Consider the following 20,391-nt stretch of genomic DNA (forward strand, 5'->3'; position numbering starts at 1 on the left):
AGAATTTCTGATGTGTTTGTACATTAAGCATACAAACTTATCAAAATAAAAAGCCATTTAAAATGTAGTGTTACTGAAAGAAAAGTTAAGAATATGGTTTTACTGACTGAAAATTCTATGCACAGAAAGCTTTTCAAATAGTTTCACTCCTTTGTGATATCGACAATAGAAGCAAAACTACAAGGTTTCCATGAAAACAATATAATAAGTAATATTAAAATCTTAAAGTTTATAAATCCTAAACTATGTTGATAAGAGTAAATAATTTCTAATAATGTTTACTTACAATGGTTGAAAAACTTTTTAAAATAAGCACATTACATACCCAGTCTCAAAAGGCATGCCAGTTAAAGAAAGTCAATATTTGCTATGTTATGCATGCTTTCAGTAAAACCTATATTTTTACAAAAATCTAAGTTGCTGAAAGACCATTAGAATAAAACAGTAAAACATTTTCTTCAATATCCCAATTAGAATTAATGAAATAATATTTTTATCTTGAAAAAATTATATTTCTATATTTTTATCCAAAAAGTTATAATATTCACATGTGCAGAGATCTAGATGATTACTTACTTGTTCCATCTCTTCTTCTGAGTATTTGTAAATCTTAGTTACAAATACTTGAGTAATCACAATAATATTTTGCTAGCCAGAAGCAAACACTTTCATGAAAAGCTAATCCTGATGACTCATTAAGATTATACAACACTACTTAAATTTTCCATGATAAAGGGCCCTTTAAATGCAAATGACTTAATTTTGTTTTTACCACTTCCCAGGCCTAATCATTAAAACTTTCAATTTCCTATACATATATCTATATAAACTATTATTATTTAAAAATAAAAGGTATTAGCTATATAATGAATGAGAATATCTTAAACTCCAAAAAAGGCTCAACTTTCAACTTGAACCTTGTGACCCACTGCCATAACATGGGGCCCAACAGTTTTCTTAAAGGTATAATGTAGAGTTATGGTCGGAGAAGGCAATGGCACCCCACTCCAGTACCCTTGCCTGGAAAATCCCATGGACGGAGGAGCCTGGTAGGCTGCAGACCATGGGGTCGTTAAGAGTCGGACACGACTGAGCGACTTAACTTTCACTTTTCACTTTCATGCATTGGAGAAGGAAATGGCAACCCACTCCAGCGTTCTTGCCTGGAGAATCCCAGGGACAGGGGAGCCTGGTGGGCTTCCGTCTATGGGGTCGCACAGAGTCGGACACGACTGAAGCGACTTAGCAGCAGTAGCAGCAGCAGAGTTATGGTATCTGCCTAGTATGGTGGTATCAAAGAGACTTAACAATAAGTTCAATATCTCTATTTTCATGACAATTTTGAGATCCTTCTCATTTTCTAACTTAGAATTCTTCTCATAGATAATCTTGAATTCTAAAGATAGTTTGGCCATGTCACGTGGCGTGTGGGATCTCAGTTTCCTGTTCAGGGACTGAATCGGGGCCCAGCGGTGAAAGCACAGAGTCCTAACCACTAGTCATCAGGAAACTCCCTATAGATATTTTCCTTAAAAAAAAAAAAAAAAGAAAGGAGGGGAGGCATAGAAACATTTATACTGCAAGATTTCAAATACATGGTAGTAAGTGTAAATTACAGAAGCTAGTCTGCAACTAAAATTTGCTATGCCTCAAGAACATATTTAGCAATTCAATGAAAATCCTATGATAGAATACATCATTAACTCATGTTATATAAAGTGTTCATGTGTTACGAACTAATGACAGCATTATTTTAGAATTATGTCTAGCTTCATTACTTGGATACAATGGTTGTCCACTGGGGGAAAATTTTTTTCTTTCATCTCACATTCTATGACTAACTAAAGTAAATGCAATTCTACTATGAGGAAATGAAAAAGAATTCCTCTTCTAGGCTGACCCTAGGTTTTGACTAGAGGCGATTTAAACTGGGGGTTCGTGACTGCCTTTCTAAGTCTGTCTACTTCATCTAGTAGTTGAGAACAACTTCATGTCTTCAAAATCAAATATATGTTTTAAATAATCAGTTACTTTTCATGGAATTCTGAAGCTACATAACACTTGAATAAACGACATCTTCCCTTTAGCTAGCATATATTTATTCATTCTTTCCTTATTCAGCTTGATCTAAGTCGGAGACACTGTGGAGCATTTTTATGAATCTTTCACTACAGGATCTGGTCATTTTGTTTAAATTCGTATGATACTGTCTAGCCAGTAAACAAAAATATTTATGTTTAGAGATTTCCAGAATCGCCAGTTTTCTGAGATTCAGACTTTTAAAGCACAGAACATAACTGTATTCCAAAAAGGGTGAAGAGGCAGCAAGATCGGGCTTAAACTGATCCTCTAAACAGGGAACAAGAATTAAACCAATCAATTAATTAGGATCACGTTTTTGCATTTTTCAACTAAAATGCATTTGTTTGGACGGAGGCCCCTATAGTATATTAGCCATTCTTGCCAGTGTCAGATAGACCCTTTGAACTTCACAAACACGAAAATCAATCAACTCACTATGCCAAGCCCAAAATCTGTACAGAAGAGGTACACGCTGAATTCACTCAATCATCAGTGAGTACTGAAAAGTTATGACTTTGCTAGGTGTTACAAGTATGCAAAAGAACACACGTTCCCCAGCCATAAACCCCACAAAATCTAATCGCACTGACTGCATATTCACATATGAAACATGAGTTAGCATAAATATATTGCATCCATTAAGCCTTAACTATCCAGAATCCTAGACAGCCTAGTGTTGTAGCCAGTTTTTAATAATTAACTTTACAACAACTGGGATAGGTTAACTCTTAAAAATATCAAAAGTCACTAATTTTTCACCTTTTGAGGGCAATGTTTCTGCCTTACCTTCTATTGTTCTGCTTTACCGTCTTTGAGTCTAAAATGAACTATTTAAAACGCCTCAGTCAACACGACGCACAATAACTACTGTTACATGCTTCTAATAGCGATACAGCAAGGTGTGCAAGAAACCGCTGCCATTCTTCAGCCCTGCCTGACTCCCACCTCCATAGGCCTTGACACAGAATTTGGATGCTTCCAAGAAAAGGGGCTCTTTTCTTTACCTTCAAATACACATACCAAGAGAAAAGCCCTATACCTTTGCAGACTGAATATTGAAAATGTACAAGCCTAGGGACTTTCCTGGTGGTCCAGTGGTTAAGACTTCGCCTCCCAATGCAAGGTGTGCAGGTTCGATCCCTGGTTGGGGAACTAAGATCCCACATGCCTTATGGCCAAAACAATCAAGACATGGAAGCAATATTGTAACAAATTCAATAAAGACTTAAAAAAAAAAAGAAAATGTACAAGTCTAGAAGTGAGAAGCAGTATTCTTGCATTTTAAACAAGTACTCTAGCTGATCTTCAGAGTCTAGAGGGCTAACCATTACACCACAGAACCCCACTCCAGCTGATTTTCAGGCCTCGTCTATTAAACTTGGAAAAATCCTGCTTTTAAGGTCAAGGTAGCCCACCCCCAGGCAAGATGATCCCAGAGTGAGATTCTCTTTTTTGCCTCAGTGCCGGGCCATCCTCAGCATATCAGCCTTGGTTGCTCACCACTAACTTGTCCATCCCTACTGTCCATGGCCATTATCTTGCCCTCCCACACTCCAGATACTTCCAGGTCTGGGAGAGTCTGAAAAGCAAGGTCTCCAGCTGGCTGACAGATATGGAGGCAGACAAACAGACACATGCAAAGTGGGAAACTGTACAGCAATTAGGAAACAGGCGTGGTATAATTGATACTGATTGCGCAATACAGAGTAGGAGTTAAGAGCTTGTGTTAAACTTTTTCGATGAGGAAGGGTGCAGAAGAGGACAGAGCTGGGCACCTGTGATCTGGTTGTTGCCACAAACTTGGAACCTCTCGTGTTATCTTCCTCATCTGTAAAATAGGGAAGATGCCAATTTTCCTTGCCAGACTCACAGCACTGTTAGGAAAACCAACTGTACTTGTGTTTATGAAAGCACACTGGACAATATAAAGCACAATACAATGATGAGTGGTATTTCTTTAACAAAATAATTTATTTTTTGTCTTAATAAACACAGTACCCTAGATGTTACTGAAAGTTTCCTGGATGACTGAATGGCTTCTAGTACCTCAGGGTCTTTTTTTATGAAGATAAATTCTCATCGACAAAAAACATAGAAGAAAATGCAGACCCTTACACATACCCTGAAGTTGACTTTTTGAATATATCCTTGAAATCGGCTTGTTTTAAAGATAATTGCCTCCGTCTCCTAAAAGTGGAGTGCAAAAAAAAAATTTTTGGTTAATTGTGGCTTTATTGCATGTATTTTAAATTTTTCAAAGCATACTCTGCAAATATTTTAGCTGTAAATTAATAAATCATATATAAATTCTGAACAATTTTAAAATATGTAAATTATCTTCAAAAAAAAAAAAAAACCTTAACTAGGAAACCATAGGATTCTATTTGTTTTTAGAAGCTCTCTTAATGTTTCAGAAAGTCTGGAATAGAGACTGACATTAAATACAACATTTATTGGCAGCTGATCTAAGAGACTAAACTAGACAAATTTGGACACAAGGAAACACTTTTCCAGTAAATATATACTCAGCCTTGGAATGCTTTGTCATTTTCTAGCTTTTTAAGCCTAAAGTTCAATTCTTTGCTGATATACTGTTTTGCCATTAAAACCCAAAAGCAAATGACAAACATTACAAGCTTTCAGAGAACAGATGGCTAATGTTCTTCTAGGTTCATTTACTACATTTTCTTATTTTCATACTGCTTGTAATTAATAAAATCATATAAATAGATGTATTGCCTCCTAACTGGGCGATTCTGTTTTGTGAAGTTCTGTCGTATACCTAACTCCTTTGGGTTAATACAAAGGCAACGATGAACAGACATACTTCTGGTACTGCCTCAGGAATGCAGTTTTAAAAATAGAGACTACTACAGAAGCACTGCAGTATATGCTGTCAACAGTCAATTCGCTTAAAAAATTAAAGTACGCTGGCAGGTGTTTAAGGAGCTCTAACACAAAATTCCATTTATTTACCTTTATCTCATTTATATTGCTATTACCTTATAGAAAGTAAACATACTAAGCATCACCTTTGTTTTAACTTTTTATTCAAAATGAACAGATTTGGTATTTTTCTGGGTCATCTCACAAGCACTATTGCATTATTAAAGTCACAACTAAACCAAAGTCATAGTCTCATAGTATCTTTAAAAAGAGCTTGGCAGAAATCTTATCCAGAATGTTATTCTACATCTAATCACTTGTTATGCAAAAGATGGGTAGAAAGTATTTTATTTTTTTAAATGATAAATTCAAAACAGTATTTCCTAATGGCAATACTATTTCAAAGTCTACTTTTACTATACACATAAAAATTATTTTGGATCATAAAAAGCTACAATGGGTTAAATTCATATTTGTCATATTTCAGCAACAAACCTCACTAAGCAAATAACAATTATATAATTTTTTGCTTAAAAAAGACATTAAAGGATCTTTAAATACAGCTTATTTTATATTCCTATTAATATTATTCCTTTCCTTTGTGTATTTAAGAAGAATCTGGTGTGCCACCTTCTGGTAACTGAGTGAAATTATGTATCTTCACATAAGTCACTATTCTTTATTTTAACTTTTAAAAAATATAGATATTTCTTAACCTGTATTACATGTAAGCTATACAAATAAATCTATACCACAGTCTGCAATAAAGTAAAATTTCCCTAGTGATTTTTTCCCCAAAATCAAGGTTTATACATGCTTCCTATGATTTTTCCATGGTTACCAATATGTCTCCTGAATTCTACAATACATATAAAATTGATTTCTGTACACCGTTTCCCAGCCACATATGAAAACAACAGGCTTGCTATTTTAATGAATAAGGAACAGCAGTAAATAAAGAAAAAAAGGTCTCTTACCAATAAGCCCATTTTTCTCTTAAGGTTTGAACTCTCATCATTTGTCATGTTCTTGTGGATCCCTCTCTCATCAAATTCTCTGGAGTTTTAAAGTTGAGAGCTGTGATGCACAGCTAGGCTCGGCTACATCGGAGCGCACCCCAGTGCATCTGCCTGGTATAACACTTCACAGTTGTAGCTCCCAAAAGCAGAAACAAGCTTTCTATATTCAAAACCTATGCACCACACACCTTCCCTTGATAGGAAACTGTAGTCAGGGTGGTTGAACTGTTTCTATTTCTTATCTTAACTCCTGATCAGATATGAAGATCAGAACCACATGAATCTTGAGCTTAGTTATAGAAAACTGAACAGGAACGGTGTGTTCTTCTTCAGAGCAGAGGTGGGCTGAGGCAAATACTAACACCAGGAGATCTGATTGAGGGGAAAAAAAATGTTTATCTCATTTTTCCAAGGGTTACTGTCCTGATATTTGTTGTATTACCTCAAATATTTATTATCTTTAACTCTTCCCTCTCCCAGTCCCTAGTAGCCACTCATTAACTCCTATATTTATTTTTTATAAATTTTCTAGGAATCTACCCCCCACTGTTTTTTTTTTAACAAATGAGCTATTTCAAAAAATGCATATAACTGGTCTCTCTGCGATTCCCATATTTAATCTAGCAATCACACTGCTTCTGGACGATTCTCTTAAAAAACTGCATATGGTGTAAATTAAATGTTCAGTAAATATTTTACTCAACAAATGTTTGTCAAGAATTTGCTGCATGTTAGGTAGGGATTCAGATAGGTGATATGGGTGACATGGGGAGTAAGACACAAATCCATGCTTTCAGGAAGCTTCTAGTTGAGTAAAGAAAGCAAACATGTACTCTGATAGCATAAAATAATGGTGTTTCTATACCTGCTTTAAGCAGGATTCGCCCAGGATTCTATAGCAGCAGAGGAACCATGAAATTAATGCTGCAAATAAGGCTGAAGAATGAGGCATTCACCAGGTGGACTCGAGAAGAAATAGCCTGTGCAGACAAACAGAGTTCCAAGGATTACAACATTCTGGGAGAATCGGGAAAGTCTTCAGTACAAATGGAAGGAGCTTCAAGTACATAGTGTTGAGGGAGTGGATTTTAAGATATACACAACCACATCACAGAAGACCTTATATGCCAGGAAATAAGTCTGGATTTTATCCCATGAGCTATGACAAGCCATTTCTTGAATGAATGGATCACTCAAGGAATTAATCAAACCACTATGCCCAGCACAGAGAACTCAAGCTGGTCACTACTCTTCCAGTTCACTGTCTAGTATCTCCTGACACCAACTTCTCATTCTGTACCTCACAAGCTTGCTTTGTTCTTTTTCTCCTTTACTCCAGAGGTCCTCCTGCAAGAAATTCTTTCCCCACTCTGCTTTTCTAAACTCAATTCATCCTTCTAGACTGAACTCAAACTGCATTCTTTTCTGTGACGCTTTCCATGGTAATCTGAGTCTACAGTTTATAAATGTTCCTCCATCACACGGACCATGCCATGCATTCTTCCTAAAACACACAATGCATACAATGTTCAAGAAATTTTTTTGACCCTTTACCTCTAAAGTGAAGCAAGATGGCAAGGAGATGACAGTAAGGCAAAAGTCAAAGCATGAAGGTAAGTGGCCTAAGAAAGTAAACCTCCCCAGACTTCACAGTACACACTAATCTCAGTAACTTTCTTCACCACTCTCAAGCCTAAAAGAAAAGAACATGGATTTAAGAGAGCTAGATCTGGACTGGGCAGCAATTCTGCAGTACTGTGCAACATTTTTGGCTGTATGCATCATAGCTCTGGTTTAATAAGAAATAGATACCAACAGAAGAGCTGAATCTCTGGAAAAGAGAGCTGTGATCTCTGGAAAAAAGAATGGGTGGGGGCGGGGCACCGTGACTGTGTTTTACTATTGATACTGGCAGTAAAAAAAGAAAATTCACCTGAGGGTCCATACCATAACAAAAAGAATTCATGAAGACCACAGAAATAGATGGGAGAGTGAGGACAAGGGAACTGGATCCAGAAGATTTAGAATCTCATGAAGTATTGAGGGAGAAAATCCAAGTATAAGAAGGGAGTGTGTTTAAAAGGGCTATTGGTGTGTAGCTGGGAGAGTCATCTAGGACAAGAAACTTTGCCAGAGAAACGTGTCCTGGGGTGTAAATATTTAGTGTTTTCTCCATGTGGAACCAAACCCCATTATGCTGTCAACTACACAACCTCTCAGTGAAGTTGGCATTTAGCATTCAGCTTTGTCTTGTCCTTTTTACATATGCATAATCTCTTAGATTTACGCAATAATGCAAAAACCATGGTGCTTTCTTTTATGTAGCCAATAAAAAATCTTTTCATCTCAACCACTTTATGTTAAAGTGGGTTAAGAGAATTCTGCCAATAATTTCAAAAAGCAGCTAATACTTGAAAATATTCTCTCAATGACTTAAAAATGCCCTAGATAAAAGCTGTCTACACTTTCTTTCTTATTTATTGAGTGTGAAAACAGACCACTTTTCCTTTCCACTAACTTGTAAGGAAAAAATTTAAATACGGGAAAAAAGAATGTGATTTTGGATATATGCCACACTTTTCTCAAGAAATCTTCAAAAAAGGACAATATTTAGGGGATATAAAAATGATTTAATCTACTAGGTCTTTGGAAGAATGTTTTTAAACCATGTATCAATGGTACCATGGATTTTAAAACAGAGAGAAAATAAGCCAGACCACTTAGTCATTTAATTTTGTGGAAAACAATATTGCTAAAGTATTTTCCTCAGGCCTGGCAGAAAAAAGCAATAATCATTTTAAAAGCAATAATCATGCTTTGAACTAGAATATGTGTTTTATCCAAATTCACATGAACTAGTTCATCTAGAAGTTGTAAAGGAAAAAAAAAAGAGGGTAATAACTACCTTCTGGTAGTATACAGTAGGTCTCATATTATTTTTGATGATAGAGTCTATATTAATCAAATATAAATAATTCACTTAACTTTCCAGTTAAAATAGCATCATCATGTCATCTCTTGCATTAGCAGTACTCTTCTCCTTTCTTCTGGCTTATGTAAAGTGGCTCAGAGCAGGACAAGTTGGGTGGTTTATAAAGTTTTCTGTCATGTGGAAATATTCTTAGATGCTATATTTTGAGAAACACTCAAGGGATGGTCAGGGATATTTATTGGGTAGGCCAAAAAGTTTGTTTGGGTTTTTGATACAGTGGTACATTAAACCCAAATGAACTTTTTGGCCAACCCAATGTATTGAGTGCAATTGCTTGTATTTGTAGAGCCCAGAAGTGCTTATTTCAGGTGATTTATCAGATTACAGTAGTATCACCACTCAATCTAATGGGAAAGGCAGAGTCTCAAAAGGAAAAAAATGAATGGAAGTGTCTTTTCCTGTTACTAATAACTCTGTACTGTCACTGGCTTAGGAAAAACAGCAAAGGAAGTAGAAGGTCACAGTTTCATAACCTCCCATTCCTAGCTGAATGAGTCATAACTCTCTTACATATCCCTAAAATGTAACAACTCTCAGGTCATACCACTATACAGTAGCATTAATGATTGAGGCTAAGTCATGAGTAATTCAAACTACCTAAGAGATGTCAGTTATTCAAGGCTATTAAATAGAACAAATCATATCTCACCAACCTAAGTCTTAAATCCATTACTATGTAATAACTATAGTGAAAATTGTCAAGAAGCTAAGTTACATATGATAGACCATTGAGAAGAAAGACCATGTTAAGTTCAGAAACACAGACATAAGGTAAATGACATTCCACAGTCAGAAGGGCAGACATATGGAGTTAATAAGGAAGTAAGAATATTTCTACCTGTCAATTACTTTTCAAGCTAACTTTGCCATCTAGATGCCCCACGAAGTATTTTACTTGTTTTAAATTTGCCAACAAAAGTCCGTCTAGTCAAGGCTATGGTTTTTCCAGTGGTCATGTATGGATGTGAGAGTTGGACTGTGAAGAAAGCTGAGCGCTGAAGAATTGATGCTTTTGAACTGTGGTGTTGGAGAAGACTCTTGAGAGTCCCTTGGACTGCAAGGAGGTCCAATCAGTCCATCCTAAAGGAGATCAACCCTGGGATTTCTTTGGAAGGCCTGATGCTGAGGCTGAAACTCCAATACTTTGGCCACCTCATGGGAAGAGTTGACTCATTGGAAAAGACCCTGATGCTGGGAGGGATTGGGGGCAGGAGGGGAAGGGGACAACAGAGGATAAGATGGTTGGATGGCATCACCGATTCGATGGATGTGAGTTTGAGTGAACTCCGGGAGTTGGTGATGGACAGGGAGGCCTGGCATGCTGCGATTCATGGATTCGCAAAGAGTCGGACACGATTGAGCGACTGAACTGAACTGAACTGAACTAAACGTTAAGTTATAGCTTCATCCAACAGCATTCCAAGTAAAAAAGTTTATTATACCTCTTAAATTTAAACTTTATATTTATTTTTATTTTTTTGGAGATGCCACAACAGCATGTAGGAATCCATTTCATCTGGTGTGAAAGTCCTAACCACTGGACCACCAGAGAATTCCCAATACCTCTTAATTTTTAAGAGTCTCATTTTCATTTTCACCCCGACCTTGAAGTAGGCAATGTAAACATATTAACATCTCCATTTTGCTAGTGAGAGACAGTTATTAAATGACTTGGCTCAAGTCACATAGCTGCTGAGAGAACTGGAAAACACGAATTGAAAACACGAATGTCCCCTGACATCTAATTCAGTGTTCATTAGTCACCTCTGTATGATATTAATGCTTATCGTAGCGGGAAAAGAGACAAACATGACTCCTAAATATCACCAAAAAGGGGAAAGAGCAGTCTTTTCACCCTGATCATGTGGAAATAAATGGCTAGAAGACAGAATATGTCATGAGGACAGAGGATGCTATAATGATTAAGGTGGCAGGATGGTCCACGTACACCTGTGCCAGAAATCCCTTCCCAAGGCTAATTTGCAGAGCACCCTTATACACCTCAATTAGCAGTTTCTCGGCACAGACCTCAAGTGCGTCATACTCTCTCATGCTCCAGTGGTCTTGTGTATGGTATTCTCTTCACTTGGAACTCCCTGCCCTCCTCATCGACCAAAGCCAATCTGTATTCATACGTAAGTGTCCAAACACACCTCTTTCCATGAAACCTTCCCTCACATCGCTTAGCAGACTCTGATGTTAGGTTTTCTAAACTCCCATGGCACTTCGAATATGATAGCTCCTTGTCACCTTGGATTATAACTTTCTACTAACTATGCACTGGACTACAAATCCCTGACAGTGGTAGTTGGGTCTTTCTTATGTTTTTATTACACCTAACTCAATGCCTGTCACATAGTAACCCAATTAGAGGAGGCCGTTTTAATGAAATCAAGTCAGCAGAGATAAGTTCTTCTCTTCTCTAAAACTATGCATTGTTTTCAGATGATTAAGCAAGACATTATGAAAGAGGCTTTATCCTTATAAAGGGGTTCAGAACAAGCCTCCCCAAAAAGTACCACTTTTGTATAAGGATTATTTTGAGCAAAAGGCAATCAAGATTCTGCAGGCTCAAAAGAAACTTCTACCACTCCCTTATGTATCTAGAGGAATTAAAATTGGGGGGTCTTTTCCAGAATAAGTGATTACCAGAGATAAATGTTATCTGAGTGGCCCACTGTATGTCAGGGTAAACACCTAATTACTCAAAATCTGGACTTCCCAGGTGGTGTTAGTAGGAAACAACCCACCTGCCAACGCAGGAGACATAAGAGATGCAGGTTCGATCCCTGGGTTGGGAAGATCCCTGGAGGAGGGCATGACAACCCACTCCAGTATTCTTGCCTGGAGAAACCCACAGACAGAGGAGCCTGGTGGACTATAGGTCACACACATACCTAAATGAGGTCTTTTGGTATCTGTGTGACAGCACTGTATGTGCCTACCAGGGTGCCTAGAATGGTAGGTACTCTCTGTGATGGAAGTGAGGACAAAAAATGTTGCTTTCCATTTCAGTGAGCACAGAATGCTGCCCTCCATCAGGCCATCAGCTGCTGCGCTGCCCTGACAGTACACCCTGAGGGGAATTCAGGATGAAGAAAAACAGGATACTTATCTAAGGAATAAGTCAATGAGCCCAGACTCCTACATCGTCTTTTGCACAGAAAAGCACTAAAATCATTAACTTGAGATGTCTGGTTGTTTTTAGTAGTAGTAATCTTTTGACCTTCGGTTATAAGCTCATTTTTTTCAGCAAAAATTCCTGTATATCGTGACTCCTCCCTTACCTCAATGGAACAGTTCCTCAGAGCTCTCTGAGAGGCTGTCCCCTGGGCTACAGTCCTCAGTAAGATCCCCCAATAAAACATAAATCACAATTTTTAGGTTGTGTTTTTCTTCAGTCAACAGATGCTTGGAGGAATGAGTGACTGAATAACTGAACTGAGCAAAGGAAATAGCTACTACAAGGAAGGGAAACACCAATTATCATCTAAGTCAGGATAGTATGGGTAAAGCTACAAACTGAGGAAACGCATTTCACTGGTTATTCACCAGTGAACACTGGTGACAGTTTAGACCAGTGAACACTAAAAAATGAAAGAGTGTCTCTAAAACCAGTCATTTGTACAGACTGCTAACTGAAAAGGATAAAAGTATAGTCTTTGGATAGTTACATCCTAGTAAATTATTGTAACCAGTGATGATGAAATAGTAAATCACAAAATCCTATGTTGACAATAACTGCTCCACTAGATTGAACAACAGTAAAAAACAAAACAGTGTATTCAACCAAGCAAGCCATGGCACATCACCAATACCTAGTAACACAAAAGTTATGCTGAGAAGTCATGAGTAAAATACACAAGTGAAGCACAAGAGGGCCCAATGCTAACAAGCCCCTCCAACTTTAGAAATAGAGAAAAATATACATATTTGATTAAAGACCCATGAAGCTTCTGTTTCAATATGAAAATGATAATTTCGGCTTAAGAAAATGTCTCAAATCCCTCTCTCACCCCATTGCCTGGCCCCTTATGCAATGGGCAGGGTAGAAATGGCAAAGATATTAACATAATGAACAACATAAAGAATAAAAGACAAAGCAGTTCCCCATAGGAAAGAGCTGATTCACAATAGTTTAACACATGCATAGGGTTAGGGAGAGGGGGTGATGGCTTCTGCAGCTGTGAGGGCTCCCTGACAGAGGATCATTAACCACTATCTTCCGTGTGTTCTGGGCCATTGTTAGAAAGGCTGGAGGTTTCTTTTTAAACAAAAGTAATGTGGTCTTAAAAAAGGGAGTTAGTGTTTTGCTAACACTGGAGTTGAATTTTGCCACTAGGACACAGAAATACAATGTATAACTCCCTATGGACTAGTTGGAAATACAAGAGTCATAAAAACTTCTAGGATCCTGAATCCTAAAGGAAAGACTGGCTCAGAAGCCACAGAGAACAGTCAGCAGCCAGGGAAACAGACGCTAACAATTAAAGGAATAAGTCCCAGAACAATGAAAAATTGGTAGCAAAAAAACAGAACTGTGTATTAACTAATCACACAACAGCCAAGAATAAATCTGACCTGCCATCTTTTCTAATCTGAAATTTATACTTAATTTTGCCTTCTCTATTGCTTTTATCATCTCAACCTTCCATGACTCCTTGTGTCGATGTAGACTCCACTTTCAAGGTCTCTTCAACCCCAGCCCTTTTATCGGTAAATTTAAGGTTCTTGCTCTGTTGCAAAAGAATTTGGAGATGAAGTGATAGGTAAGAACTGGATTTATTCAGAGAGAAACACACTCCACAGGCAGAGTGTAGGCCATCTCAGAAGGTGAGAGAGAGCCTCAAAATATGGCATGGCTAGTTTTTATGGGCTGGCTAATTTCACAGGTTAATGAGTGGGAGGAGTATTTCAATTATTTGGGGGAAAGGGCAGGGATTTCCAGGAATTGGGCCATGACCCACTTTTTGACCTTTTATGGTTGGCCTCAGAAGTGTCATGGCACTGGTGGGTGTATCATTTAGCATGCTGATATATTGAGGCTCAAGGTCTACTGGAAATTGAATCTTCCACCATCTTGGACCCAGCTGGTTCTAACCAGTCTCTGTCATGTCCTATGGCCATATCATTCTTTTAAATGCTGTGCCCTGCTCCCTTCCCTCCTGTTTCAGCCCCACCTTATTTATTCAACCCTATTGCCCATTATAAACCATCCCAGAGTTTCACACAAGTGGGAAACACAGAACCCTTTACCCAGAACTGCCATGGGAGTTACAAATTTTTTTTAAAAAATTACAACTTATAATTTCTGTGGATTCAAGAGAAGTCACACAGACATGTTACACAGAAACAATTCAGGGAACGGAGGTCCAAGGCAAAGGGAAATTAGCAGAGGTTTTCCTTGTCCCCAGATATCTTCTCCTACAGGGCCAACTCTCCCTCCAATAAACTTTCTTCCAACTCTTCTGCCTACCTCACCTCTCCTCATTGTTTGCTCTGTACCACTGCCAGAAATTCCAGCAATTACAAGTTCATTTTAGCTAAATAGAAGTTTGTTGAAATTGTACCAAGTACAACTGCTGGGATGAGGTAGCTATCAGTTTTTCACACCTTGGTGTGAATGTGTTCAGCCAAATTTCTTCAAATAGCATAGAGCTGCTGACCTCAGGGAATGGGGAAGGCTGGTAAGTGAGAGGGAGCCTTCTGGAATCAAGGCAACCTTGGACAGGGTGCTATTTGAGGGAAGTTGGCAAGGGGCCTTGCTGGATAGAGAAACTTGACTAGAGATAGAGAAAGAGAAACTGAGATAGAGAAAGCTGCAAAAGGGGTCACAGGAGAACAACACAGCTCAACTTCCAGCACCACAATGTCTTCAAGTCCAGAATCTACCACACCCTTCCAGACCCCCTGCTGACAGACCCTGGAGCCCGAACTAGTACTGCCCATGAACTAGTACTCAAGCAAGTTAAACACAGTGTCTGTGGCAGGGCCAGAAACCTCACCATCATGTATATGATGTATCCTGTGCAGACAAATGATCTGTAAATAAACCTTTAGAATTCACGTCATTGGTAGGTTGGGAAATACACATACTTTTTTTTGGCTGCACTGCAAGCATGTGGGACCTAAGTTCCCTGGCCAGGGATCAAACCCGTGGCCCCTGCAGTGGAAGTCCAGTCTTAACTACTGAACCACCAGGGAAGTACCCAAACTTTTTAACATATATCTCCTCTCCTCCAATACACACACTCTTGGCAGGTGGTCTCTTCTATTTTAAAGATGCTATTTTTTCCTGTCACCATCCATTCAAGAAACTTGACTGAACTCAAGTGAACACTGCCCTTGCCTGGACTGTGGCTCTTCCTCTGCTCTTAAGTTCCAAATCGAGTTCTACCTAATTTTGATTCTCCAACACTCACCAGATGCCCTCTTTTTTAAACTCTTGCAGCACTCACCTCAGCCTCTGAAATAAAGACTGAAAGCTAACTTTCTACATTCATCCTCCCAAACAATTAATAAGCATCTACTTCTGTCGTGTTTAGACTGGAAGTTCAAACCAGAGTAAGTCCAGCTTCCTACAACCCTAAAGGTGGCCAGAGCGCAGGGAACATCAAGTACAGTCACAATACAGCATGAGATACACTACAGTGGAGGTAACATGGACACGCATGGAAAGCCCTAACTGAGCAGGGAATCAGGCAAGTTTCCTGGAGGTGACACCTGAACTGAGTTTTTAAGAATAAGCAGGGATAGGTCAGGCAGTCAAGAGACACAGAGGGATTGGTGAGGAGAGAGGCAAATCCGTTAAGACTCAACTGCAATTATGACAGCATAAAGTCTTAAACTAAACTAGTAGTGGGGGACATTCAAAAAAAATGTTAGGAGATAAATAGACAGGACTTACTGATTGGAGATGATGACAGTGGCTAACTGTGGCTCAATTACCATGTACTAAACAGTGTTATAAATGCCTTACTCACTAAACAATTTCACTTATCTTTACTATGATGTTATAATGTAGGTACTGTTAATATCCCCATTTTACAGAAAAGTAAGGAATAGGAAAATCAAGTGACATGAGGTAGACAATGAGTGAGCACCTGACCTGAAATTCAACTTCAGGCAGTAGAGCTCCAAAGACCACCACTTAAACCATACACTATCTTTGAATGTGAGCTTGTGAAGGAGAGGGGAGCCCAGAACAGAGAGAGAGAATGATCAAGCCAGAAAGGGCGACAATCTATGGAACTTGAATACATTATCCGTTGCATTTATTATTTCTGCTCCTTGTTGCTAATGTCAAAAGCAAATTTCTCTGTTCTTTTTTCTTTCTATATGTTCTCGTATTTTCTTAGATAGACTGGTAATCCAAAGGTACCTAGTCTTGACCTCTGCCTGTTCTCATTTTTTTTTTTTTTTTTTTTTTTGCACTTGGCATATTTAGCCTCTTCCTAAAATGATTTACCTTTCTGGCGTATCTCCCTTATTAGGCTGACAGCATCCAAAAACACATCTTACTCATCTTTGATGAACAGCATCCAGTACCTAATATGTATTCAGTAAATATTAATTGGCTTGAACATAGAATAGCAATGATTCTTGAAGTTCCCTATTCCTCAGTCATCTGTATGGACTTTGTCATCTCATTCCTACCTTTATTAGTTTTTTCTTCTTTAAATCAACTCTTTAAAAATTTACGTTTATCTTAACGGGAAAATGCTATACTTATTACTGCAAATGGAAAACTGCTATAATGTACCACAATGAAAAGGCAACTGTAAAAATAGACACAACTCCTAAAACAAGAAATGCTTGCTTGTACACAAATCAACACCATCCTATTCCCCACGTAGTGCCTCACACATGCTATGGAGTAGAGTGAGGTTTTTTCCTATTGAAGTGAAATTCACATACCATAATTAACAATTTTATATTGAACAACTCAATGTCAAATAGCACATTCTGAATGGGGGGCAACTATGACTTCTATCTTGTCCTCAAATATTTTCATCACCCCCAAATAAAAACCTATATGCATTAAGCAGCTGCTCCTTATCCTCCCATGCCTGCAGCCACTGGCAACTACCAATACGCATTCTGTCTCAATGGATTTATCTATTTTGATATTTCACATAAATAGAGTCATAAATTATGTGATCCTTTGTGCCAAGCTTCTTTCACTGAGCATAATGTTTTGGAGGCTCATCCACAATGTACAGAGTATCAGTACTTCATTTCTGTTTCTGGTGAAATATTACATTGTACGTATATACCACAATTCATTTAGCCATTCATCCGTCAATGGACATTTGAGCTGTTTTCGTCTTTGGCTCTTGTGACTAGCTGTGAACATGCATGTACATGCATTTGTTTGCCTACCTGTTTTCCTTTCTCCTGGGTATATACCTAGGAGTGGGATTTCTGGGTCATATGTTTAATGTTTTGAGGAAACTTTGGGGTAGATTTTGTATAGCATACTCTTCTTGTGTTTCAAAATAACACGTGGTATTAGAAGATTTCACACCAGGATGTGTGTGTCCAAACAAATGACATGTAAGCAAAGAGGCACATTCTTATCAAGCTTATGAAAATACAAATGTTAGATACTTTTCATCATATTTATACGCTAGTTGTTTTCTTAGCAGTTAGTCCCTTTTCATCAGTAGCAGATGGTTCAGGCAATTCCTAAATTAGGTCTTCATATCTGAAAATACATGACTGATTTCATCAAAATCATGCTCTAGTACGAGCATTTCCTTCAGTCTAGCACCTTTACATTTTAGAAATTCCATTTTATCCCCTGATCAGTGCTAGTTCAACAACAAAATAGCGGGGGGAAAAAAGCAACCAAATCTAGAGCACAGGCTTAATTCCAATTCACAATTACATTTCTGACAAATACTCTGTAGATTTAAAAATCACCATTTCCTGGATATAAAGTTTTGCTCTCTCCTTGAAGTAATTGCAGCCACGCATTGTCAGGCATGCCTGAGCATAGCACTAAAGATGCAGGTTGTGTGGAAGAGATGTTGTTACCTGCTCTGATCTTGACTTCAGCAATAATATCCATGAAATCACAAGTGTAACACACCAGGCTTTTTTTTACCCTAATAAACATTAAAATGAACAACAAAACTATTGAAATTGAAAGTGTAAGCTTATGTACTGCCTGGAGTCTTTATACGGCCAGTAGCACACACACCATACTTCAGAAAATACTGCTCTGACAGGAGCTATTGTTTAAAACTGCATGTGCTCTACTCACATTTTTTGTTTGCGAAGCAAACAGGAAGTTACTCTCTTGTCTGCAAACTGATGAAGAACAAATGTCCAACTCAACACAAAGAGTTCTCAACAAACACAACTCAACAAAGGAGTTCTTAAGAAATCTGAAGACTTAGACCTCTTGAGTTCCTAAGAGAAAGGTGAAGGACGTTAGGCGAGCATCTCCTAGAATCCAAGCTGTGAGGACACATGCTTCCAGGACTCACAGTCACTTGCACTTCGCCACATCTTCCACTGGGAGATGCACTCATTCTGTGATTTGAAAGAATCCTTTGTATTCAAAGAGCACCCACCTCTCATTTAAATAGCATGCTACCTTTCTTCCTGTAGTCAACTGCGTCACCCAAGTTCCATAGTGCTCAGTCATGCCCTACTCTTTGTGACTTTATGGACTGTATTCCTCTGTCCATGGGATTTCTCAGGCAAGAGTACTGGAGTGGGTTGCCACGCCCTCCTCGGGGGATCTTCCTGACCCAGGGATCGAACCCACATTTCCTGCATCTTCTGCATTGCAGATAGATTCTTTACCACTGAGCCACTGTGGAAGCCCCACTGACACACTATCTACTGTCCAAAAACAGAGAAGAATTTTTAAACAAATCATTTCCTTTTTCTAATATAAAGATTATCATAGAAAATCTTTATTCTTATTCTAAAGTGAAAGCATTTAACCAACTTTTCAAAAGAAGGTATCCATGGCTATATACAAAAACAGAATATACCTTAAAAGCTGCATAAAAAGTAGAATTTTCCAGTTTGAAGATCTTCACTGCCGAAAGTCTATTCACATATAACTGTGGGTGGAGGGTTGATGAAAAACAAAACCAACAAACAAAAATCTATCTTTAGGTCAAATATTTTGAAAATTGGTCTAAGACATAATAAAATAACTTAAGAATATAAGAATAAATATAAAGATTAAATAGGATAATATATGTAAAGTGCCTAGTACATGGCTCCTTTGTGTCACAGCAATTTAACAATTGGCAGCTTAGATCATCCAAGATCAAGTGGCTCTCCCTGCTCCTTGGAACTAAACCACAAATCCTCTGGCCACAATTAAATTACAACTGTCAGGGCTCCCATAATTTTATTTGTTCCCCTATTTTAGCACCCACCATATTCTACCTCATCTAATAATTATATGTATTTGTATATCTATTTTATTAGGTTGCAAGCACCTCTGAAGGCTCCTTAAATCTTAAAAGAAAATGCAACTAAAACCACTTAATAAATGTGAATAATACTACCTTATTTTTGTATGATACCCTACTAATTACAAAGCACTTTCATGTCCTTGATTTCATTAATTAATCATCTTTTATTATCTCTGCCTCACCAAGAAGGAAACTGAAACCCAGGGAGGTCAAGTGATAGCTTATTAAAAGCAACGCTTGGCTTAGAAATAGAGTTTACAAAAGCAAATAGGAAGAGAAAGGGAGAAGAGTGACTAAGACATTTCCCAAAAGGATATGTGGAATGTGTGGTCTTGATTTTTTCAACTACAGACACAATAGATCATCTCTTAAGAATCACCTTGCAATTGATACATGGTGGTTCAGAGGGACCTTGAACTGGTTGCATCTACCTAGGCCTAATCAGGAAAGAAACCAAACAATAATTTGAACTGAGAGTTTCACAAAAAGAATTATTAGCTGTGACAGGGGATTTAAATAACAGGGAACTGGAGTGATGAGCAATTGACTAGTGCTAAGTAAAGCCAATTCTAAAAAATACAGGAATGTTGTATGTCAGGAACAACTATTACCCCTAAGGCTGAGATAAAGCATGCAAGTAAGAGATCTCTCCCTCAAGGCTAAGTGTCCAAAGAAGTACCCAACCCAGAGCCAAGATCCAGACCTTATGAGGACAGGACACAGCTTGCGGAAGGGCAGAGAAGTTGCTATGGTGCTCATCTTTGGAATTTCTGGAAAAATGAGGCAGCTTTGGACATTTTCAGAAATTTCAAACATGAGCCTATTACTTGGAACATACCCAAGATGCACCCTCTAGAAACTGTCTGACCAGAAGCACTCTGACACAACACTGTCTAAGGGGACACTGGGAAAAAGTACTGCCAATTGAGCGAAGAAATTGAGCACTAAAGATACCCAAGTTGCCTGA

At 38.1% G+C, this 20,391-nt stretch overlaps 1 protein-coding gene across 3 annotated transcripts in view; it reads right to left on the reverse strand.

Moving 5' to 3' along the window:
• Positions 1–20,391, reverse strand: part of KLHL13 (kelch like family member 13) — a 195,880-nt gene that overhangs the window by 68,340 nt on the left and 107,149 nt on the right. Inside the window, exon 3 of one of the 3 annotated variants that reach the window (XM_070365856.1) lies at positions 4,204–4,269. The exons of the other annotated variants lie outside the window; for them this stretch is intronic. Coding sequence (XP_070221957.1) covers positions 4,204–4,269 — 66 coding nt within the window. The remainder of the gene's footprint in view (positions 1–4,203; positions 4,270–20,391) is intronic. 3 annotated transcript variants of the gene reach the window in all.

The sequence above is a fragment of the Bos mutus genome, chromosome X (genome assembly GCF_027580195.1).
Source record: "Bos mutus isolate GX-2022 chromosome X, NWIPB_WYAK_1.1, whole genome shotgun sequence".
NCBI classification, from domain to species: Eukaryota; Metazoa; Chordata; class Mammalia; order Artiodactyla; family Bovidae; genus Bos; species Bos mutus.